Raw genomic sequence first — 26,513 nt, forward strand, 5'->3', positions numbered from 1 at the left:
GTTTTTTTTTACACTATATTAATTTTTTTTGACAAAATTATTTATATATTAATTAAAATATATATTTAATTAAAAACGGTCCAACCCGGTTGAACCTCGGTCCGACCAATTGAACCTTGAACCGCTAAGCTCACCGGTTCGATGACCGGTCCGGTTCTGACAACCTTGCTTTTTAGTTATAACTTGCTAACACACACCTTCTTAAAAATAAGCGGGTGCATGGTACAAATAATTATACTATAAAGAATACCAATTTATTAAAATAAAAGATATAAAGAAAAAAAATTAGACAAAAATCCAAACCATAGATTCTAATAGTATATTAGTATTTTCTAGTAACGTACCACATCAAAAACAAGTTACCCATTAAATTTTCAAGGCAAGTTATTATCTTCTTTTTACTCAATCCGTAATGTAAGTAACTTTCATAAACAAATTTATACTAAATTATAAATCATTTTATATTACTGATAAAACATTTAATAATATTTTTTTTATTATATTCTTAATTATTTATTCCTCTTTTTTCTTTTAATTATTTAATTCATCTTTTCTATATCATTGATGAAGGATAATTTTGCAAACTACTCCCTCCAGTCATATATATATATATATATATAAGAAATATTTCACTTTTTAGATTTATAGTAGAATTGATGTAAACCTAGACAATAATATAGTCTAAATACATAAATTTTACAATGAATTAAAAAAGTAAAATGCTTTTTATATATTGGACCAGAGAGAATAACTCATAATTTCTCTTTTTCATACAACATTAATTATATTTTGTAACGAAGTGAGTATTTAATAATAAAAAGGAATGCTGTGTTATTTATTGTTGACTGAAAAAGGAAAGTTTTCTTTTTTGACTGAAAAAAAAGGAAGTTATTATCAAATCAATCCATCAATAGTAATTAATAAACTGACCCCAACCAAATTAAAACTGGTGAAAGCCAAAATCAACCACTTAATTAAAAAAAAAAAAACAAAAAACAAAAGAAAACTTAACAGTGTCACCTTTCTCTACCCAAAATCAAAAGTGGGAATATAATCAGAATTTTTATCTAGATTCTGTTCATTCCTTCAATTCAAAGGAATCCATTTCTTCCATTTTCATTTGGAGGGATAAAAGGAAAAAGAAGAGAGATCCAAAGAGAGAAACTGAAATACTGAAATGGGAGTGTTTTCCAATAAGATCGATCGTGAACAACTCAAGCCTGGTGATCACATTTACTCATGGAGACAAGCTTACATCTATGCTCATCACGGTCCGTTCTTCTTTTTTATCATTTTTTTTCTCTTTCTGGGTATTTGTTTATTGCTTTAATTTCACGTCATAAATTCTGGGTTTTTTTTTTTGTTTTTATTTTTGTTAAATTTGTGGCCCAGTAATTTCATCATTTTTGTTGCTGTGTTGGAAAATTTATTGTGAGTTTGTTGGGTTTAGTAGTGTAGCTTTTTATTGGTGTAACTCTCTGGTTCTAGGGGAAGGGCCGGTAATTCAGAGTTCGGCCGCAAAGTAAGTAAAATCCTACGGGAAACTAATTAACCACTTGATCCAAAGATTTTGGTTTTGTAGTGTAGTTTTAAATTTTAATAGCAATAGTTAGTAGCCAACTTGAAATTTAGTATTTTGAAGCAACATAGTTGGTGTTGAATTAAGCGAAATTGGTCATATTTTTAAGGGTAAGGGGTAAATATAAGGATTACAGTAATGCTTATATGTTGGAAATTTTGAATCTCACAAAATTTTAGAGGGAGAGTTGGATTTGGCTTTCTGATGGTTATTAGGGCGATCTCATTGTACCGTGTTATAACTTGTAACTCTAGGCTGGTGTCTTGTATGGACATCTTAAACCGATGTTTTAAAACTGAACTGGACAGTTCAATCGGTTGAACTGTGAATTGATATTGTCTATGGTTTGATTATTTGAGCGGTTAGTTGGTTCAATCGGATTAAAACAGTTGATATTGTCTATGGTTTGATTATTTGAGCGGTTAGTTGGTTCAATCGGATTAAAACAGTTGAACCATGTCCATGACCTGTATGTCTTGCTGATTTGATTTCTAGTTTGGTTTTGAAAAATTACCTAAACCTTGTGGTGTTGATATTTACTCAAGCCTCACTGCCCATATTACTGACGGATAACTGTATTTTATAATGAGTAGGTTTCGGAAGCCTATGAGGCAAGTTGTATCGGGCTGGGATTTAAAGTCCAAATTATACTTAAGAAAAACTCACCAATAATAAGTCTGTTTTACATGGAATTGCAATTCGTTGATAGCACTTATCGTTGTTTACAAGTGAACAGAGCACCAATGAAACTGGAAGAAAGTGTCTGTTTTATCCTTAGACGCTAACGCATAAAGTTAAACCCAAATACTCTTCATTTGCCCCTAGAGGCCCAGTATTTTTTTGTGTTTTTGTTTTTCTCAAGTTAATAGATTCTGGGTTTTTTTTTTTTTTGTTTTTGTTTTTCTCAAGTTTGTGGAATTGTGGCCCAGTAATTTAATTATCATTTTTGTTGTTGTGTTGGAAAATTGCTTGCGGGTGTGTTGGGTTTAGTAGTTTAGTTTTTTTTATTTTTTTATTTTTGGTGTTAATCGTTTGGTTCGGCCTCTAGGTAAGTAAAGTCTGACGCCTGACCATCGTTCACATCCTCAATTAGCCGCAGTGACACACACCCTTGGCGAAAGTCATCACCGTTCACCGGGAACCTTCATCGGAGAGGCTAAAATGTCTTTGGTGATGAACGAAGAATTTCAGCACATTCTGCGTGTGTTGAACACTAACGTTGATGGAAAGCAGAAGGTCATGTTCGCAATGACCTCTATCAAGGGTATTGGAAGGCGACTTTCTAACATCTGCTGTGAAAAGGCTGATGTTGACATGAACAAGAGGGCTGGTGAATTGAGTGCTGCAGTTGGATAATTTGATGACCGTGGTTGCGAACCCTCATCAATTCAAGGTTCCTGATTGTTTTTGAATAGGAAGAAGGATTACAATTACAAGGATGGGAAGTTTTTTCATGTTGTGTCTAATGCTCTTGACATGAAGTTGGGGGATGATTTGGAGAGACTCAAGAAAATCAGAAACCACCGTGGTTTGAGGCACTACTGGGGCCTTTGTGTTCGTGTTCAGCATACCAAGACTACCGACCGCAGGGGAAAGACTGTTGGTGTCTCAAAGAAGCGTTAAGCTGTTATATTTTGGCGTGGAGATTAGATGATTTTGATTTGGAGCACATTAGGCATGTTTTCTATACCGACTTTGTATGGTTAAATGATCATGACAATTTGGATTTTGTTTGGTTTTTGTGTTAAAAGTTTATGATTTGTTGAATGATGTTGGTATCTATTTTCTTAAAAAAAAAAAAACTTAAAGACTGACAAAAAATATTCTCACCACGAATCGAACTAGGGTTATTCCAAACAATTCGTCCTAGGGGTTGAGCCCAATATCTTGGTTTAGTAGTTTAGTTTTAACAACAATAGTTTGTAGCCAACTTGAAATTTAGTATGTTGAAGCAACATAGTTGGTGTTGAATTAAGCGAAATTGGTCATATATATAAGGATTACAATAATGCTTATATGTTGGAAATTTTGGATCTCACAAAATTTTAGAGGGGGAGTAGGATTTTGCTTTCTGATGGTTATTAGGTTGATCTCATTGTGCTGTGTTATAACTTATAACTCTAGGCTGGTGTCTTGTATGGACATATTAAACCAATGTATTAAAACTGAACTGGACAGTTCGATCGGTTGAACTGTGAACAGGTACTGTGTACGGTTTGGTTATTTGAGCGGTTCCATCATGGTTGGTTCAATTGGTTTAAAACAGTTGAACCATCAGCATGGCCGACCCAAGGCTAAGGCTACTGAAGCCCTCAATTTAGACAGACCAACAAAAAAAACTTCATTAGAATTTAGAAACAAAATGGCCTCGAATATTAAAACTTGCTTTAGACTTCACTTACTATTAAAAATTATTGGGCCGATCCTGACCTTTATGTCTTTCCGGTTTGATTTCTAGTTAGGTTTTTAAAACATTGCGTTAAACCTAGTGGTGTTGATATTTACTCAAGCCTCACTGCCCATATTAATGACAGATAACTGTTTTTCATAATGAGTAGGTTTGTGAAGCCTTCGAGGCAATTCGTATCAGCTTGAGATTCAAAGTTCAAATTATACTTAGAAAACTCACAGATAAGTTTTTTTACATGGAATTGCAAGTCATTGATTGCACTGATCATTGTTTACAAGTGATCATAGCACCAACGCAATTGGAAGAAAATGTCTGTTTTATCCTTAGAAGCTATCTCTTGATTTCCCCTAGAGGCCCTAGTGCCGGTGTTGATTTTGTTAACTTTTCTATAAGTTTGGTCATTATATCTAGAACGAATGTCTTTTAGTCCATTTATTTCTCGAGGTTTTGCAAGTTTAACCCTGTTGAAATAAATTGTTGACTGTCTTAATTTTTCCCCTTTCGGTGTGTTTGGATTGGTGGGATATAGTGGAATACAATTGAATGAAATGAGATAACATCCATCTTTTTAAAATCTAACTAGCTTATTTCGTTCCATTCCACCCTATACCACAACTTCAAACAGACCCTTAGGTTTTGTTTGAGAGTTGAGAGAGAAATGGAGAGGGTAAGGGGTTTGAGGGGGAAGGGAATGTGGTATGAGGATAGCTTCTCCCTAACAAAAGTTTTTGGACGGGGGAGGTGAGGGGTAGACTTATACTAATATTATCTTGGTCAGAACAAACCCTTATGGACCACATGGGTGTGGTTTATAAAAGTATCTATGAAAAATAAGTATTTGGATCTGAAGGAAAATCTTACACCGATGAATTTCATGCTTATGATCTAATTGTATTTTGTGCATTTTAGATATGTAAGTTATGAGTTCTATTATAATCTGTTACATTTTCTTGATGTGTTTTTGATGAACGAGTCCTTGGTATCAGTAGTTTTGGCCTTGTGGGAAAATCTTTCAGTCTTTGTAAATTTATATTGTACTTTTGTTCCTTAAATTAAATTATGAACTATGGAACTATTTTGTAATATGATTTTCAAGTTTCACGTGGATTAACATACACAAAGTAAACACAAACTTTGTTTTGATATTATTGCGAGCCAATGTTGTCGTATTTGATATTTGATTAAGCTGAAACTAACACTGTTACTTGTTCATTATGTAACCTATTGATATTAAGGATTGTATTGAACATTAATGGGGACAAAAATGATTGTAAGGTTGAGAAATGCGTTAGTCATTTTGAAACTTCAACTTGAGATGGACTTAGAATCTATGATATTTGTTTCTTTAATGTGTGTGATGCTGAATTTGTCATATTGGTTTTTCCAACTGTTTTTGTGCAAAACTGCAGGAATATATGTTGGTGATGAAATGGTGATCCACTTTACGAGGGGAGGAGGGCAAGAAATTGGAACAGGAACCGTGTTGGACCGTTTCCTTTGCAGTTCATCAGCATCCAATGCTACCGGCACTCCCTGCCCAAAATGCGGCGACCAGAGTAAGGATGATGGTGTCATATCTTCTTGTTTGGATTGCTTTCTCTCTGGTGATAGTCTCTACCTCTTCGAGTATGGTGTCTCACCTACATATTTTCTAGCCAAACCTCGTGGCGGCACTTGTACCCTTGCAGTTTCTGATCCAAATGAAGACGTCCTTCGTCGCGCTTCATTTCTTCGTAAAAATGGATTTGGCGGTTACAACGTTTTCAACAATAACTGTGAAGACTTTGCAGTTTACTGCAAAACTGGTCTGCTGATATTCACAAGCATCAGTGTTGGTCGGAGCGGACAAGCTGCGTCATGTGTGGCTGCTGCTAGTGCCGTGGTTTCTGCACCACTTCGTTTTATGATGACCAGTTTCAGTGGTTTGGCTGCTGTTGGATATGGCATTTACTGTGTGAGCCGATTGGTTTCTGATATCGGTGTTCGCCGTGATGTTTCCAAAGTTCCGGTTGAAAGGCTTATATCATCACCTGACATAGATGAACCTGAGAAGCTGGAAACCCTTGTAGCTTCCCTTGACACAGATGAACCTGAGAAGCTGGAAACCCTTGTAGCTTCACTTGGCAGGGATGAACCTGAGAAGGAAGCTGTCATTAACAAAGAAGATTAGAGTTTGGTTGGACAAACTACATGTTGAATGTTAAGATTATATGTATGTTTAATTTATGCCTTGTTTGTTAAATGTACACTGGTAAAGTTTAATTATCTCCCTCCAACATTTATTGCTTGCGTGTGTTTTGTCCTGCAAATTGAACTGAAGTTTAAGTTGTTTTATGTTTGTACATACTGTGTATGTTGGAAAAAGCCCCCCAATATGAGACCACAGAGTCCATTCAAATGTTACAGTACAGAAGTTAAAAAATTATCTGAGATTAAAAACAGTATATTTTAATCAGTAATAAATTGGTCTAAGTGATAAGAGTTTTGAGTCTTTTAAGCTAGTGATTATGGATTTGATTCTTAACTCTTGCATACCGAAAAAATTTAGTTGAAGGAAAAAACTCATTATTACACCAAGAGGCTTAAAGAGATAAAGGGAAAGAATTGAAGAAAATAGAAGTTAGTTAGATGTTTGTTTTCAACTGTTTCTTAGATTGCAAGTTACTATCCTACATGCTTATGTAATTGATAGTGTATAGAACTCACCTCTCCTATATAAAGAGGTTTGGTACTCACAATTCATTAAGGAAATAACATGATTTTACTCTCATTTTCCCACTCATAATACTCATCTTGTATATTCATATAATTTCTATTTCTGATTAGTCATTGTTTCGTACCAATAATATAGTAACCCAAAAGAAAAAAAAGAAGTATATAAACAAATAATTTTGTTTGGTCGATCATAGTGTCTGTTTCTTTGTAGATTTTAATATTTTATTATTAGTTTACAAAAATAGGCTTTGTCTACTAAGATTCTAATAGAAACCACTAGTATATAGTCGAAGGGGATGCATTTTCATAACATGATGAATCAATGTTTAAATATCAGTTGAAAATTATACACATATTTAGTGTCCGACACGTTTTAAATAGAATTAACTCAAGTGAAAATCCAAAAAACAATTAATACCATTCTTATTTTTAGTGAAATAATGTTAAATCATTAGACCAAAAAATAGGTTTCGTGAAATAAATTGATTGGTCTATGTAGTATAATTCATCTGATGGGAAACATTTTGATCATAGTTTCTGTTTCTTTGTAGATTTTAATATTTTATTATTAGTTTATAAAAATAGTTTTTTTTAATAAATTAAAAGCATTTAGATATCAAGATAGGGATAGACATCCCAACTTAGTTGACACTCCTATCCGTCCCTGTCTTCCACCTATAGGTTTATAAAATTAGGTTTTCTCTACTAAGAAACATTCTAATAGAAACCACTAGTATTTAGTTGAAGGGGCTATAGTCTCATATCGTGATGAATCAATGTTTAAATATCAGTTGAAAAATATACACATATTTAGTGCATGACACGTTTCAAATAGAATTAACTCAAGTGAAAGTTCAAAAAAAAATTAATAGCATTATTATTTTTAGTGAAATAATGTTAAATTATTAGAACAAAAATAAAGTTATGTTTTGTGTGCCTTAGAATCATAAATGTCAGAAAATTGGTTTTGCTACTGCCCCATACGCAAGGCGTACATACTTGGACGTAGTGCGTACAAGACAATGCATTTTTGGCCGAGATTCTAGGGTTGAGAAACACCTTGAGTGAAATCTATCATGTGAGGGGTTGAGAGAAAGCGAGAGAAATTGCGGATTGTACTTGGTGAACAATCGGGAACAATTTCTTGGTCACTTTTGTAAGTTGTAACTCTCTTCTTGTTAAGAGATTGGGAGGAAATGGTAGAAATATTGGATTTCTTGTTGTAAAAGTCTCGTAGATTTGTTCTCGTAACTCTTTTGTATATCTTGTAAACACTCATTGATAGTGGATCAAAGAGTTACTTTTTCTCTCAGACACGGGTCAATTTGAGCCAAATTGGATAAACAATTTTTGTGTTTTTTTTCTTCTTCTTTCTTTCTTTCTTTCTTTCTTTCTTTCTTTCTTTCTTTCTTTCTTTCTTGTTGATGAGATCATGAGTTCTCTAAGCATGTGGAAAGAAACTTATAAAAAAATGTACTAGAATATTTTGGCATCTTACGATTCTTATTCCTACTAGTCAAGAGAATTATTCGACTTGAAGACATAGATTGGATGAAGCCCAATTTATATGATAAGAAGTAGAGCTGTCAAAATAGGCTAGCCCGAATGGGCCGGCCCGCCAAACCCGATTTTTTTTCCGGGCTCGGGCCTTGAAAATCCTAGCCCGAATTAATTCCGGGCTTTTTAGCCCGGCCCGACAAAAGCCCAATTAAAATATGGGCTAGCCCGAATGGGCCGCGGGCGGCCCGCAAGCCCGAAAAAATTAAAATTTTTTTAAAAAAATAAAAAAATATCAATATAAATAATTTGTTTTGGATGGTTTGAAATTAGTTTGTAATATAAATTATAAAACACCGTCCGCTACTTAAGTAACAGATGAGTAAAAATATGGCACCCAAGAAACTCGTAGGTAGCGGATGAATAAAAATACGACGCGCGAGAAACTCGTACGTAGTGGATGAATAAAAATAGGGCGCGCGAGAAACTCGTGCGTAGCGGATGAGTAAAAATAGGGCGCGCGAGAAACTCGTAGGTAGCGGATGAGTAAAAATATGACGCACGAGAAACTCGTAAGTAGCGGATGCGTAAAAATAGGGTGCGATAAACTCATAGGTAGTGGATGAGTAAAAATAGGGCACGCGAGAAACTCGTACGTAGTTGATGAATAAAATTAGGGCGCGCGAGAAACTCATACGTAGCGGATGAGTAAAAATAGGGCGCGCGAGAAAGTCGTAGGTAGCGGATGAGTATAAATATGACATGCGAGAAACTCGTAAGTAGTGGATGAGTAAAAATAGGGCGCGCGAGAAATTCGTAGATAGGGAATGAGTAAAAATACGGCGCGCGAGAATTATTATATAGCGGATGAGTAAAAAATAGGACGCGCGAGAATTATTAATGCTATTTATATGGTTGAGTTTGAGCACTAGAAGTAAAAAAAAATTAAAATAAACCGGGCCGGCCCGAAAGCCCGACTACCCGTATCGGACCGGGCTCGGGCACTAATTTTGGTAGCCCGTTTTTTATCCGGGCTTTTTAGCCCGGTCCGACGAAGCCCGAAGCCCGACCGGGCCGGCCCGAATTTGGCCGGGCCGCCCATTTTGACAGCTCTAATAAGAAGCATCGATGAACTGATTTGTGGTATAATAATATTGGACTAAATAGAAATCAATTAAGTCCAATTTTATTTATTTTTATTGCCATTTTCGTTTTTGTTATTGGGGGAAATTTTAGATGATCTTTAGCTTCCTTCGAGCCTCTCTAGATGCTTCCTAGTGGTGAACTAAGTCATTATAGTGGCTAATGAGAATTTATAAGCAGGTTAGTGCTAATTTTCTAAGGTCTATGATGAATTTATGGTAGTTGACAATAAATCGTACTATATAAGGATAAGCTATAAATAAGACTATCATGTACTTCTCAAATAACAACTCGAAGTTTAATATAATTGAGTGTTTTCTATTGTGAGAATTTTTTCTTTGTTCTTGAGATAAGTGTTGGTTCTACCGACAGGTCGCGGTTAGGGTTGCACTTTGTTTGATAATTTGGTTCTATCGACAGATCGTGATTAGGTCAAGTTTCTCTTTTACTTAATAATTTTGGTTCTGTCAGAACTGACCCTCGAACCAGATTAAATTAGTGGTGAAAAAAAAAAAAAACTTTGTCCTATCGACAGGTCGTGATTAGGGTCAAAATCTTATACATGTTTTTCAATACCATCCTAAGGATTAGTCGCTTATCAATTGTGCTTTGAATTGATAATTGGGTTTTGCTTTATACATTGATTTGTTCTTCGTGGAAGTTATTATTACTTGAACTCTTTATTATTTATTATCATCGTTATTTGCTCCATTTTTTGTTGTTATTGTAGGTTTGAAAAAGTTTCGACTTCACAACAAATTAAATTCTTTCATAATTACTAAATGTATATTTTTGACTAAAATCTGGTAATAAATTTTTTTTAATAAAAGAATTATATCATTTATTCAACTAGTAATATACATTATCGAAACATTGACACACTCACATGTTATTTTTCGAATTCATCAATACTAATTTGTTAATCTGAGCCAAAATGAATATTGCAACAAGAAAATAAATCAAACAATGTTGCACCAAGACGAGAAACAAAATAACGTCACACTCAATCAATGAAGTCACAAAAAAAAAATATATTAAATTGAAGTGGAAATTACTTATTTAGATTAAAAAGGGGAAATATGATGCGAATGGATCATTCTAGGCCATTAAAGAAGAACAGGACGAAAGGAAAAGTTAGAGAGAAGATAGAGCTTCTCAACCTAAAAATTCTATCCATAAGCTATTATGTATGTTATAATTTATTTTAAGCAAAAACTGAAATTAAAAAAAGGGCCCAACCGGGTTCGAACCGGTGACCTCTTGATCTGCAGTCAAATGCTCTACCACTGAGCTATGGACCCAATTGATAAATTTTATTAATTTCAATAATTGCATTTTCTAAAAAACATAAATACTACCTTTTTTATAAATTAAATTAAGCACATATATTTAATGATAAACTACTTAAATTATTGAATTTACTTATAAATAAATGTAATTTTTTTTGAACTAAGAGCATAATGACATCAACGAACCTAAAAGACATGCTTAATATGTTGGCACCTCTCATAGGCGAAGTGCTTTTTTCTAGTGCTCATAATATATATTAAAAAAAGGAAAAAATATATACAAATTGGAAACAACATAAATTCAATCAGTAAAATACATTATTGAATTAGTAAAATACATTATTGAAAACAACACAAATTCAATATCTCTAAAAACAAAAAGAATAAATTGGCGGACAGACTCACATTGCTCAAATTAATACTCCTTCCGTTTTATTTGTCACTTTAGAAAAAAAAAGACCAAATTAAAAAAGTATTTTTGCACCGTATCTTCCTATTATACCCTAATTTTAATCCACCAATAAATTCATTTTTTTCTTGCACACATTTTCTCTTTCCGATAAAATTAAAATATTATGTACAAAAAAAAAAAAATTAATGTACCAAAAAAAAATTAAGGGCCCGTTTGGATTAGCTTATTTTTGAACTTATTGACGGTGGTTCTGCAAGTGCACATAATCGCTACCAAGTAATAAAGTGATAAGTTTATCGTTCTCCACATGGATTGTGCTAAAAATAAAATTACTAGTTTCGCTTAGGAAGATAAATAGTTGCCTTCGCTTTGTTTGTTTGAAAGGTTTCTTTGCGGGTAATAGTAAATGACAAGAAATTAAAGAGCAGAAAAATAAATATTGTGTGTGTGACCACACAGGGTGGCTAAGTGTGGTCGGATCCATCCCTTACTCCTGCGTGGTGGTTATTCCCTTGTTTCCCTCTATCAGGAATTAGACTATTAAAATTAGGTTCAGAAGCACTCGTTCCTTATTTCTATTACAAACTGTTCAGAGCCTAGTTAGTGGTTACCCTTACTCTGTTTAAGTATCATCGCCCCATGTTCCACTTTTTTGTTACAAACATTGGTATCATTACCTCAGTGGCTCCATGTGTCATAAGCTGTCACGTGTGCCTCTAACTAGTCCTAACTCCGCCTCAGGTAGAAATTATCGTTATTACTAATTCTATACTAAGACCTCAAATACTGAATTTAATGGTCTCATCTTGGCCATAGCACACCATCCTTCGTCCGGGATTACTAGCTTCGTTTCCTATGCGATATCCACTAGGTCCTTAGATTTTATTCTAATGTGATCAGTATTAAAATAAATATAAAACTAGACGATAAAAGAGTTTGAAAGTAGAAACAATTGAATTTATACCCAAATTATACAAAACTAAGCATTCGTAAGAGAGTTCCTCGATTCCACCTAACCTAGGAAAAATAAATTACAAAGACAGACAGAAAATAACCTTATTGGCCTTGAAGTTCCTTGGCCTCTCTGTCTCCTCCTTAGAGTTCTCCTAACTCTAGAGTGAATATTCAATGTATGAATATTTCTGAATATTTTGGAATGAATAATAGTGGAGGAGAAAGACTCTATTTATAGTTTTTCAGCTGAGTTTTGGGCTTTTCTGCGCATCCATCGCACCCATCGTGGCCATGATAGCGTGTATTTTCGCCTCATTGTGGCCACGATGGATCATATCGTGGTACGATGGAAGATCTTCTCAGGATTTTCTGCGTTCTTTTGCCGTCATCATCGTGCCACGATGACAAGTCATCGTGGTGCGATGGAAAAAATTTGTTGCAGATTTTCTTCAATCTAAACCGCCTTCTCATCGCGCCACGCTGGACCTCATCATAGGTACGATGGTGCGCGCTGTTTATTATGTTTTTGCCCTTTTTTGCTGTTTTTTCCACTTTTCTTGCTTCTGGGCCAAGTAACTTCACTTTTCTAGGTATTTGCTTGCTTTTGGACTTCAATTGCTATAAAACTACCCTAAATTGCTACTAAAAACATCATGTAATTGACTGTCATCACTTATGCAATATAAATTAGATTTTATGCTATTTTATAAGTTCACACTAGTGAAAATTGTATTTTTATAAGCTATTTTATCATAAACAACATTGACAAACCTATAATAATACATAACAATTGCATAAGCTGTTAATTTGCATAAGCTAAAAAATAAGCTAATCCAAACGGGCCCTAATCAGTCTTATTGAAAGGAGGCTATAATAGACAAAATATAACCTTAAATTATCAAAACGACAAATAATTTGAAATAATTTTTTCTCTTCTAAAACGACAAATAAAAAGGAACGGTTGAAGTAATATAAAATTGTAAAATACCTACAAATGTAGCAAAGTACAAGTGATCCAAATACTCATGCCTTAAAATTTGTAACATTGACACACATGTCATTTATGGAATCTGCAATGAATAAGGATCATGAGGAACAAGACCAAGACAATGGGATATTGTTGGTTTCTGAAACGCAGCTGGAGAGAGCGCTAGATACTGCCCAACTTGCACCAAATCTCGAGGCAGACCATGGGATTTATGTCGAGGACGAGTTGCACCAAGTTCATTCTGATGTTGACTCTTACATTGTTTCTGAAATACAATTGCCACGGATGATAATTGATGATATTGAGAAAATAACACAAGCTTGGGCTAACAGGACAAGTGAAGGATGTGAGAGGAGTTTCATGCGATATATCTCAAAAAAAGCTATGAAACATCTACAATGGCTAGCAAAAAGCGTTGGGACTTATATCACACCCGCTCTAAGGGTTCACCGCCTCCTCATTCCTTATGAAGAACTTTTGGAGATTTTGGGGAATTGACACTTCTAATTTTGGTGTTGTTTTCTATTTTTATTTTTGGTTTTTCATTTTTAATTTAGAAATTTAAGTGTTATGAATATTTTATTTTTTTTGGTTACAAATAGTGTTATGAATATTAATTAAAGAAAATATAACAAAATTAATATATTATTAATTTTAAATTAAAAATATATTTTAAATATTATATAATTCACACTTAATTGATTTGCTCTCAATCCCATTAGTTAAATATAACTATAGTCATTCATTTCAATGAAAAATAACGCAAGAACTATATGTACATCGATATATCTTGTAAAGAAATAATAGTTCTCTCATTTTTTTCACCTATTAAATGTGACTTTTTGAATCATGGATGTCATGTGAGATTGAATATTATATAAGATTGAAATATAAAGTGATTGTATATTTAAACCCCTATTGTTTTATTTTATGAAACCCCTTTTATATTATGTATACTTTTTTTTACAATATTTATTTATCTATTATTTATCAAATAACTTATTATATTTAAATGTCCGTAAATCTTAACTCAACTGACAGAAATATCGAAATTGCTAGGTCAGACGCTATTTCATCTATCTACCAAAAAACTTATTACTTATTATATTTAAATAATCTAAAATTTTGTAATATGATATTATTTTAACAAAATATAATTACTTATTTGTTTTGTTTCTCACTTGTTTTCATATATTTTTTTGTATTGTTTTAATTTTTTTTATTTTTTCGCGCGCATGTATAAAAATAGGAGACATGGTTGGGAACACACGAGTACAAAAAATTATTATATGTCTAACGCTTGATGTACTCCCTCCGTTCCTCCTTCCCTTTTTATCAGCACAATTCTCTTATTATGGTCTTTGAATAATTGATGTACTTAGTCTATAATATAGACCAAATAATCAATTATTCAACCATTAATTTTTGCTTATAAAAAAGAATAGTGTAAACTCGTTTTGACTATCAATTTTACTCAAAATAGTTTTAGCTCCGATTTAACACGAAATGCATACCTAAAAACTTAAAATCCATAGAGTTTACGATTTAATACAAGATTATAACAACCTTGATCGAAACAAGAAAATAAATCAAACAATGTTGCAACAAGACGAGAAACAAAACAATGTCACACTCAATCAATGAAATAAAAAAAAACACAAAGGAAAAATCAAAAAACACAAAGGAAAAATCAAATTTATTTGAAAATCACTTATTTAGATTAAATGAGAGAAATATGATGCAAATGGATGATTCTATGCCAATAAAGAAGAACAAGAAGAAAGGTAAAGTTAGAGAGAAGATAGAGCTTCTCAATCTAAAAAATTCTATCTATAAGCTATTATGAATGTTATAATTTATTTTAAGCAAAAATTGAAATTAAAAAAAGGGCCCAACCGGGTTCGAACCGGTGACCTCTTGATCTGCAGTCAAATGCTCTACCACTGAGCTATGGACCCATTTGAGAATTACTATTAATTTCAATAATATATGTTTCTAAAACACATAATTAAATTATTGAATTTACTTTTAAACAAATGTACTTTTTTTTTTTGGTAAACTCATAATACAATGACATCAAAGAACCTACAAGACATTCTAAATATGTTGGCACCTCTCGTATGTCAGATCATTTATCAAGTGCTCATAATATATATTAAAAAAAGGAAAAAATTTATACAAATTGGGGGGTTAGACCAAAACCATTAAAAGAAGGAAAAATAAACGAAGAAAGAACTAAGATAATATTTTGTAATCCAAATCTATCACGAAAAAAAACCTCCTTAAGAAAAGGGTGCATAGTATCCCCAAAAGAAACCCATGATCTGATGCTTGTGAGCTGCTGACTTATCAGCCATCTATTTACCTCGCAGAAGAAATGAGAAAATACCAATTGGATGTTGCGAGAAAAGCAAATTTTCCACCTATTACGAAGGTCCTAGGGGACTATATGTATGATTCTTCCAAGCTTGAATGACAACTTGGGAGTCACTCTCCACTCAAGCTGGAAAATTTTCTTTCTACCCCAACAAAATTATACCTTCATCCCTACAAATATTTTTTTTTCCAATTTTATCCTTTTTATCATTTGAATTCACCCCTAAAATTTTTTCTGGTACATGAAAGTTTTTTGGTAGTTAAAATTTTAAACCAGAATACTTAAAAAAGATATCCGGAATGTAAAATTCATAACTAGGTGGAGATTACTATTATGTTTCGACACCTTTAAATGACGTATGCATACGTTACTATTATGATTCAATTCGCTGAAATTATGCATCCAAACACTTAAACTTTGCATCCATTCAATATATTAGTTATGTTTCGGCACTCTTAAACTATGCATCCATACACTAAGACTTCGCATCGATTCAATTTTGGGGTGATGTTTCAATGCATTGTGGTGATATGACCAATTTGTGTTAATGTTCCCAGTTGCCCCTTCATGTCGTTGTGTTAAAGAACCCAATGAAACAGAATTGTACTAGTTGATGCAAGATGTCATTTAACCAAATAGAAATGAATAATGTTAATGGTTATGAATTTTGGGTTTTTTTTTGCCGTCGTATGGTGATTGACAGATGTTTAGGTGGTCGCCATCATCGTATTGTGGAGGGCGAAGTCGGATTTGTGGATGATGAAGTAAAATTTGGTGCTTGCCGTCGTTGGATTTGTGCCCGTCGTTGGATTTGTGGCAGACGAAGTAATAGTTGGTGGTTGGCATCGGAGACGTGTGTGGTCGCCGTCGTCGGTGAAATGGGTGGTCGGAATAGTGTACTGGTGGTGTGATGGTGAGGAGTTAATTGTCTTTTTGGTGGGAATGTTTGGTGAGAAGTGTAATTATATGTGGATAAATGAAAAAAAAAAAAAAAACTAAAATAGATCTTAACCACTTATTTGATTTAATGGCTAAAAACATGGTCTCTCACTGGTGAGGGACCTATATTGCTCCTCAGACAATTATGGGTAACTTTGTATGTGTTGGTAGTAACTTACTGTAGTGTCCTATGACTCGTTCACATATGTATGTGAAACCCATAATGAGAAAGAAAAAAAAAACGAGTTGTTTAATATGCTTTATTGTTGATATACACTATATGTCCATTTTAACTTGTATTTTATTTATATTATGTCCTTTGAAAAGACTAGGATGTGGTTGAGAAAATTTCCTTGTTAGAAATTAAATTACAATTGGTTACAAATTCAAAGGCTGTTTCGCTTTTTAAATCAAGAAAGTTTATCCCATTATGATTTATTTTAAAAGTAAAACAAAAACCAAATAAATAAATGGCTATACAAAATACAACATTGAGTCATAAAGCAAATGATAAGAAGAAAAATTTATCAGGATTGATGGAATAAGGTGTGTCAAGATAAAGAAGCTAGAGAAGTCTAAAAATTTAAGAAGGCAAGTAGAGAATGGAGAAGATTCACTTCTAAAATGGTGATTCGTTCTTCAATTTTAAATATAAAAAAAAAAAATTGTTTAGGCCAAAATTCACCCTTTTTAAACAAAAATCACCATTTGAAAAGTTAAACTTAAAACCAATTTAAGACTATAATTGCAATAAAAATAATAATTGAAGGACCTAAAAGTTTGATTTTAAAAAATAGACTATTTTTGTGAGCATGATAATAATATAAGGGACTAAATATAATTAAATCTATTAAAATTAGAATAATTAAACTCAACAACTGGTGTTCTAGCTAACCTCAAATTTTCTTATAAAGAACTGTCAATTTAAAATTTGTAACTAATCATTTAAAAATTTTAAATTTGATAACTATACATCTTTGAAAATTCTCATTTCGGATTTTAATTGCAAATATCCAGTTTGATTTTAATTAGCTGAAACTAACATAAAAAAACGTGAATTAAAAGAAAATTGAAAATCACTCAAAAATTCAAATTGAATAAAATAATTTTTTCTAAGAAAATTCAAAACTGATCACTTGAAATATTTTGAACTGTGGAATTAGTAGTTTAACTTTATCTTAAAAAATGTGAGTTTATTTTAATAGTAGAAAAAGTCTATATGTACGAGTAAATAAAAGTATACTTTATTGGATCCATTAATTCCTTGTTCGCATTTGAAGTGCTATATAACTCTTTCCCTTTATTTTCACCTTCTAAATTTTCTTGTAGTAAATTAGTAATGATCAGTAGGACCAATTTTGATTCTTCCTTCCTAGCATACATACATAGAACCTTCAATTAAATCACTTAAATCTTGAACAAAACATTAATTAGTGGTAAATGGTACAAGCACTAAAAAAGCTTCTCTTTAGTAAAGCTTCTCTATATGTTACTTACTTACATGTTGGTTAGGTACATAAAGTATGAATTTGGGGAAGAAAAGAGTTTCTTAGTGATTGTGTGTTGAATCAATTATAGTAAGTAATTTTATTTATTAGAGTAATTTTCTCCACTAGTGAGTGTTTTACTTTTTTCTTTTGTTAAATTTCTTACTTTCCAAATGCACTAGATAGATACAATGAATGTCCAATTTCACACACATTATATAACCAACCATACATTTCATTCTTCTTCTTATTATAATCAATACATTTTCTGATTTCCCTTCATTACATTCTCACATCAATTAAAAACGATAATTAGTAGAAGAACCAATTATATACATTGATTTCCACTTCTTTGTTTTTGTACAACCTATATATAGTTTCATTTCTTTGGCTTTAAACCTTCCTAGCACAATCAAATCAACTGAAATCCTAAAGGTAAATCTTTGGTTTGGTTACTTAAGGTAAACTCCACAATGCGTCTGATTTCAACCCCAATTTGTTTATCATATATGGTTTGGTTACTTAAAAAAAATGTCCAGATGGTTTGTTTAATCAAATCTCTACTTTGTTTTTTTTATTTATGAAATTCGTATTTTTTCAAAAATTAATCAAACTCTACAAAAAGAATTTATATTAGTGATTAAATACAAAATTTGTTTTGTCAAAAAAAAAAAAAAAAACACCATTAAGATAGTCACTATTCTGGCGAACACTCAAAGGAGGTTATATTATTAAATATGTGAGAATGATATTACATAAGTTATCAATAAATGGACTGATAAAAAATATGTCGATCCCTTTTACAATGAAAATACAGAGCTATTTATAGGCTGCAATTTCCTACTTCTCCAAGTTTCAAATGGTACAACAGGTTGGGGATTGGTTGCTTACGATCAACCTGACTCAATTTACATATATCTCTTGCTGGTGAAAAGAAAGCATTGAAACTGTTCATCTTCTTGCTGAAGTGCTTGGTATTCGATGGGGACTGCAAACTGCAAACTGCAAACTGCAAACTGCAAACTGCAAACTGCAAACTGCAAAGGATTTAAATTGGCAGACTGTGAGTATTGTCTCTGATTCTGACGTTGTTAATTGTATCAACTCAAAGGTTCGTGTAACTGCCATAGATCATATGTTTCATAACATTACAAATAAAAATAAGCAAAAGAAATAAGTATAAAATCGGCCTATCAGGTCCCAAAGAAAAAGATTAAAGATATCTAGCCAAAGCAACATGTTGATCCTAACAAAGGGAGTTACTCTGCCCGATTCAGGGTAAGATTATTTCCAAAGGTATTCATTTGAAGAGTTGATATTTTTCGTCTTTTTTTTTTTTTTTTATTGCCCCCTTTTTTTGTATTTTTCTTCTTTCCTTTATGCCAAATAAAAAAAATAATAGTTATATTATATTCATAAGCATAAATAAATTTGCAGCCGGTGGAATTATTATTATTTTTTTTTTACTAAAACCAACAATATTCATTCAAATTGGTAAAATATATCAATCAAAATTATTACATATTCAAATTCGCTAAAAACTAAAGAAGATGAATCTGTGAACATGCTCACAACACCCGAGTTAATAGCATAAAACGGCCTAATGTCTACAAATATGACAAAGCCTATAGTTGATATAACAAGATTCATGTATCCGAAATAGTCATGTCTCCGGATTTGGAACATTGACGACTCTGAAATCATTGAATTTTCACTGAATTTGGACCGATGCAAATCTGCGAATCTGAACAAAATAAACACCGTACAAAGACCGGGCAGTAAAACAAACACCGTACGAAGACGGGACAACAAACAACTGCGCACCAAGACGGGAATAAAACAACATCAAACGAAGAAACCACAAAGCAAAAAACTCAAATGAACTATGTGTTTATAATCACTTATTTAATTGAAAAAAAAGAAATAAAAAACCATCAAAATGGGTGATTTCTGATCAAAACTGATCATAAATCATCTCTCTCTAATAGATGAATCGAGAATAAAAGAAAAAGATGAATTAGAGTTACCAAGAGCCTCTTGGCAAGAGGAATTAGGGGTGGCGGCTACGCATTGCACGCTCAGCTGGTGGAATTTATGAAGAATTAAAACTTATACTTAATAAATATTATTTAAAATTCTATCCGTATAAAATAATAAGATATTAAAAGTCAGTCAAAAGATAAAATAAAACATCATACTTTTAGTCAAAAAAATTAATAAAATTACCTAATATTTCTAATTACCGTATTTTAGAGGATTCTAACTTTGTCTATAAATAGGTATGCATTGCCTTTACATATATGATTCACTATTAGATATCTATTTGCTATTTTTTTAATTGCAAACGAAATTTGTTGATAATGAATTCTATGTTGAAGATATTCTTAACGTTTGTGTTGTTACTCGCTTTTATTGCAGGTTCTACAGCTATTAATTTACAAGATTTACCACCTTGTTGCGAACCTGAATCACCATGTGACCCACCTCACTGTCCCAGAGCACCATGTTGCCGCGGAGCCCCATGTTGCCACGATCCTCCATCCAGTGATATGAAACCCTAAAAAATTGGCAACTCCTATATTACTTTTACACCAATCATTTTATATTAAATAAAATTACATCTCATATGTAATAGTTACATCAATAACATTGGATAAAATATTACATTTTCTTGATCTCTTTGTGTTTTTCATTGAACATTTTGTGTGTCAGGTGATGAGATTGAAATCAACATGTTTTTAATTAAAGTATTTTTTATAATACTTATTTTTCAGGATGACAATTAAATTGTTGGCAATTGTTTTATTTCTTGTATAACCCACAAATAGCTAAGTTGATGCTTTACATTGATTATTAGTCTCACACCCGTGCATCTATGCGGTATTTTATATTATAATGTTGAAAAATCATTCGTATAAATTGAAACAATAAGTATTATGAAAATTATAATAATAACATCAACAACAACAAAATAATAATAATAATAAAAAAAAAGTGATGTAAATATAAGATATATATTAAAGATGTGTTTATACATTTCGAAAAGATTACAATGAATTCTATTGCATCTACCAAAATAAGTTGGTAATCCATAAATTGTCATGTCACTATGAAAATTGTTTGTGGTCATACTCATACACTGTGCATTTGATTCTTAATTGGACACTATAATTAAATATATAGTATAAAAGATTAATTAGTGGGTATAATTTAATAAAAACTATTATTATTAGTTGAGTGAGTGTATAATGAAAAGTCATAGGTATACAAATGTAGGCATATGAAAAAGTGTATAGAGGTGACAATGATGTAAGTAGAAGTAATGTGACATTACTGGGTGGTTTAATTGGATATAAGTGGCTGACGTGGATTAGAGTTAGATTAGTGGTTGCACAACTATCTAGGAATATATAGATGTTTATACATTTAAAAAACTTATTTATACATCACATTTGAAGTTACTTTGGTATCTTCTTCATTAACATTGATTAGCAATATCTTTATCTCATTTTTCAAAATAACTATGAAAATGATAACATATAATTGACCATGGAAAACAATCGATGTTGAAACATAAGTTTTTATTTATATTATAAATCTCATTGGAGGATTCTGAGTTGGATAAATTACTTCATATCTCTTACAAAAAAACAGTATTATCGAATTTGACATTTATATTAATTTGAAACTTATTGGAGCAAAGATAAACCAACTTAACTCATACTCAAATATCGAATATGATAAAAATCATACAGGGCATATCAACCATTAGTAAATTTTATTTTATCTATTTTTTATTAACATTAGAAAGTAGTCATGACAATCGACCAACTCCTTTTATTTACAAAGTTTGTGTTCTGGTAAAAAACAAGGGGGTTTGTATTATTGATTAAATGGTGTGATTACCCTCAGTTCAATCCCAACAACCCTGGGAGTTTAATAAGTCAGAATTCGATCAGAACATAGGGGTTTGTATTATTCAAGATTGATAACTGATACAAGTATGTCGGAGAAGAAATTGAATCTCTTTACAAGAATGAAAATATGGTGGTTTCTCATGATGAGAGTGAGTCTATGTAGAATCAGTGAAAAATTCTCTTGTTCTCTTGAAGAAGATCCTATTTATAGGCAAAACATCTCCCTCTTGTTGCTTGATAACCGCCTTGCTTGGAGAGGAATTCATGGGTAGTGGGCGGTTACTTTCCTTCTTCTCCAAGCTTCTTCCTTCTTCTCCAAGCTTCTTCCTTCTTCTCCAAGTTTCTTCCTTCCTTTCCAAGTCATGGTGGATCACGCTTATCATGTGTTTTTCATGGTTGTTTTCACACTTCTCCTTTAGATGCTCCCATTGGGCTTTTTCGTATTGGGCCTTAACAAATCACACCCTGGTCCATGGCCCGGTACACAGCCCCCCAAGCACGAGGCTTCAAGAAGGCGAAGTGCTTTTGAATGAAGTCACTTGGCAATTATTATGCCTCGATGTTGTTCTATGTCGCCCATTTGTTGCTGACTCATATTCTTTGTTTGCTTGTCGCCTTTTCCTTCCTTTTGTTGTTGATATTTCTTAGCTAATTTGTACGCCCTTCTATGACTTTTGTAACTATTTGTATGCCCCTTCGTGGCTTGAACAATTTACCCTTATTTGGGTTTCTATTAATTCCTTTATTTGCAATGATCTTCTTTCTTCATAATTTTGCGGATGAATTTTTGCATTACGCTGTGAGGTAACGCCTTTTGTCGTTCTCGCCTAGGAAACTTTGTCCTTGCACCTGCGACATCTTCGACTTTCTATAATAATTGTAAATCAATAAAAATAACTTTATACCTGTTGTCTTTTGGCGTTATAATGAATCGCCTTGCTTTGGTTGTGTATAAGCTTCTTCTGGCGGTATTGATAATCTCGCCTTTCTTTGCTGTATCTTTTTCTGACGTACCCAACTCGTAAGACTTACAGGTAACGCCAAGGCCTTGCAACCTCGTATAATTTTTCTTTTTGTGACGCACCCAACTCGTAAGACTTACAGGTAACGCCAAGGCCTTTCAACCTTGTTTAATTTTTCTTTTTCTGACGTACCCAACTCGTAAGACTTACAGGTAACGCCAAGGCCTTTCAACCTTGTTTAATTTTGCTTTTTCTGACGTACCCAACTCGTAAGACTTACAGGTAACGCCAAGGCCTTGCAACCTTGTTTAATTTTGCTTTTTCTGACGTACCCAACTCGTAAGACTTACAGGTAACGCCAAGGCCTTGCAACCTTGTTTAATTTTGCTTTTTCTGACGCACCCAACTCGTAAGACTTACAGGTAACGCCAAGGCCTTTCAACCTTGTTTAATTTTTCTTTTTCTGACGTACCCAACTCGTAAGACTTACAGGTAACGCCAAGGCCTTTCAACCTTGTTTAATTTTGCTTTTTCTGACGTACCCAACTCGTAAGACTTACAGGTAACGCCAAGGCCTTGCAACCTTGTTTAATTTTGCTTTTTCTGACGTACCCAACTCGTAAGACTTACAGGTAACGCCAAGGCCTTGCAACCTTGTTTAATTTTGCTTTTTCTGACGTACCCAACTCGTAAGACTTACAGGTAACGCCAAGGCCTTGCAACCTTGTTTAATTTTGCTTTTTCTGACGTACCCAACTCGTAAGACTTACAGGTAACGCCAAGGCCTTGCAACCTTGTTTAATTTTGCTTTTTCTGACGTACCCAACTCGTAAGACTTACAGGTAACGCCAAGGCCTTTCAACCATGCTTTTTCTGACGTACCCAACTCGTAAGACTTACAGGTAACGCCAAGGCCTTTCAACCTTGTTTTATTTTCTTTTTCTGACGTACCCAACTCGTAAGACTTACAGGTAACGCCAAGGCCTTTCAACCTTGTTTAATTTTGCTTTTTCTGACGTACCCAACTCGTAAGACTTACAGGTAACGCCAAGGCCTTTCAACCTTGTTTTATTTTCTTTTTCTGACGCCCCCAACTCGTAAGATTTACAGGTAACGCCAAGGCCTTTCAACCTTACATTTGGTTCAGCGCTCACATCTGAGTTGATCTTTAATAAAGATTCAGAGCTCAAGTTTGAGATAACCATTTTTTATTTTTTTTTATTTTTTATTTTTTTTTGGTTCAGAGCCCGTAACTTAATCAGGTTGACCTTTATTCCATCACCGGTTAACCTTTATTGGTCTAGAGCCGGCTGGCTTCATTTATTCTTGGTTCAGAGCCCACAACTTAATCATGATCGCTGCAAATAAGCTTTGATACATTAGGTTCAACAATAATAATATATGAAAAATAAAACAAACGAAAATGATACCGCCATGGGTGGTTTGTTGCGGCGCTCCTCGCCTAGCAAGAAAAACAATTATGTTTTGGCGTGGTGAGACTGAGTTCCATTGCGGTAGTCATCGCGGAATATGCTTCAACCTGAAATATTAGTTGGCGGCTTCTATCTCGCCGAGTGATAATTACTGAATTTTCATCTCAATTTTCCACATTTGTTCGTTACCCTGTGCTATGATCAACTTGATAACTTTGTTAGGTACAAAGGAAATAAAACTATCACAGTATCATGCATCAGATGTTCTCTATAATAATCAACAGCTATAATACTATCGAGAAATTAAAAGATTAAACACCAAACATCATAGAACTTTTGGTAGTTTGAGGTTCTAGCATCAGAAGCATATAATCGCTATATCAATACAGTATAATGTCCCACTCCAAATATTGTCCTTAGTTTCATTTTCTATTGGTACATTACTATCACTAATTACATCAATTTGTTCATCACATTGATCAAGTTGCATGGCAAATAAATGGGACAATGCAGGAAGGGATGATATGAGTTCAACGCTTAATAGTTTCATTGTTTCAACTTATCCAGTACCCTACTAATAGAATGCAACATGATCTCATGTTGCTATGCAGTTTTTTTTTGTGGTGCTCTAACAATTTCCTTGAATAACTAAGAAGCATTTTGTGTTAATTATAAGTACAAATAACATATTATCAAAACAGAAGGAGTGAGAACTATATGATTAAATGGTAAGTTGCAAGAAAAGAACGTTAACACCTGATCGAGATGAACAGAACGACCGACGGTGAGATGGCGATTCCTCCATAACCGACCGCGGCGATGACAATTTCTCCACAACTGACGTCGGAGGCGATTTCTTAACGAATATAACGGCGGCGATGGCGACTTCATTGTTTCCGCCTGGATTGAGAGCAGAGTTGCCGTAAAGAAAACAATGTGTTAGTGGCGGCGTGGCGGTTCTTGGATGGTGTGATAACAGATGCATGGCGATGCAAAGACGAGGACGCGATGCGATTCTCCGTATACACGCTTCTTTCTTTATTGATGAGTGGAGCCAAACAAAATCCTCCGGATCAAAACTATAACAATAATAATAATAATAATAATAATAATAATAATAATAATAATAATAATAATAATAATAATAATAATAATAATAATAATAATAATAACATAGAGATATATCCAAAAGAGATGTCAAGTTGTAACTTCTGCTTCTTTCTCATCTGCCCTTTAAGCCTTGATGGCCGCAATGTGAGTCTGCAAACGCCGAATTTCTACGACGGCGGCTTGCAAGGTGTTAACGCTAGAATTATCGTTGTTTCCATGCTCTCCAGCCATGTGAAGATGTTTGATTTTTCGTCTAGTTGCTGTGATAGGCTGGGATCAAATGATTTTACCGCAGCCCTACGGTGGGCGCCAAAATGTTCTGGTAAAAAACAAGGGGGTTTGTATTATTGATTAAATGGTGTGATTACCCTCAGTTCAATCCCAACAACCCTGGGAGTTTAATAAGTCAGAATTCGATCAGAACATAGGGGTTTGTATTATTCAAGATTGATAACTGATACAAGTATGTCGGAGAAGAAATTGAATCTCTTTACAAGAATGAAAATATGGTGGTTTCTCATAATGAGAGTGAGTCTATGTAGAATCAGTGAAAAATTCTCTTGTTCTCTTGAAGAAGATCCTATTTATAGGCAAAACATCTCCCTCTTGTTGCTTGATAACCGCCTTGCTTGGAGAGGAATTCATGGGTAGTGGGCGGTTACTTTCCTTCTTCTCCAAGCTTCTTCCTTCTTCTCCAAGCTTCTTCCTTCTTCTCCAAGTTTCTTCCTTCCTTTCCAAGTCATGGTGGATCACGCTTATCATGTGTTTTTCATGATTGTTTTCACACTTCTCCTTTAGATGCTCCCATTGGGCTTTTTCGTATTGGGCCTTAACAAATCACACCCTGGTCCATGGCCCGGTACAGTTTGGACAAAAGATTATTAGCAAAAACATTAATTTTTTTGAAAAAAAAAACAATAAAATACATAAAATAATAAAATGAACAAAAAAAATTAAAAATGAATAATAACCCAAAACAACAACAATAATAATAATAATAATAATAATAATAATAATAATAATAATAATTACAATTACAATTAGTAACCCACGTTAAATGGATGTAAGTGGATGATGTGGCTAAATGAAAGGTTTTCATTGGTTTGTAGGTTAGGGTTTAGATAGACAATTTCACAATTATCTAGGATTTATATATATATATATATATATATATATATATATATATATATATATATATATATATATATAGATCCACGAAAAGAGTGTTATAACGGCAAGCAAACTAGCATCGACCATGAAACAGATGTTATACTAGTGTCCTTTGCGTCCAATCAATAGAC

General features: G+C 33.2%; 1 protein-coding gene, 2 non-coding genes and 1 pseudogene across 3 annotated transcripts; 2 read left to right on the forward strand and 2 right to left on the reverse strand.

Moving 5' to 3' along the window:
* The first annotated feature begins 960 nt into the window (after positions 1–960).
* Positions 961–6,331, forward strand: LOC123924155 (protein LEAD-SENSITIVE 1-like). The gene is made up of 2 exons (XM_045976941.1): positions 961–1,271; positions 5,399–6,331. Exons 1-2 carry the CDS (start codon positions 1,178–1,180, stop codon positions 6,157–6,159), a joined length of 855 nt encoding a protein of 284 aa, XP_045832897.1. The 5' UTR covers positions 961–1,177; the 3' UTR covers positions 6,160–6,331.
* Positions 1,320–3,349, forward strand: LOC123924156 (annotated as a pseudogene).
* A 4,242-nt stretch (positions 6,332–10,573) lies between the features above and the next one.
* TRNAC-GCA lies at positions 10,574–10,645 on the reverse strand. Its single transcript has one exon. It is a non-coding gene; the product is annotated as a tRNA-Cys (tRNA).
* A 4,228-nt stretch (positions 10,646–14,873) lies between these two features.
* On the reverse strand, positions 14,874–14,945 carry TRNAC-GCA. The gene has a single exon. It is a non-coding gene; the product is annotated as a tRNA-Cys (tRNA).
* Positions 14,946–26,513: the final 11,568 nt, after the last annotated feature.

The sequence above is a fragment of the Trifolium pratense genome, linkage group LG4 (assembly GCF_020283565.1).
Source record: "Trifolium pratense cultivar HEN17-A07 linkage group LG4, ARS_RC_1.1, whole genome shotgun sequence".
Classification (NCBI taxonomy): Eukaryota; Viridiplantae; Streptophyta; class Magnoliopsida; order Fabales; family Fabaceae; genus Trifolium; species Trifolium pratense.

Excerpts from the sequence above, each read along its gene's own strand:
- LOC123924155 (XM_045976941.1), top strand. The coding sequence starts at position 1,178 with ATGGGAGTGTTTTCCAATAAGATCGATCGTGAACAACTCAAGCCTGGT. Across the intron at positions 1,272-5,398 it reads TTACATCTATGCTCATCACG|GAATATATGTTGGTGATGAA; the intron begins GTCCGTTCTTCT and ends GCAAAACTGCAG.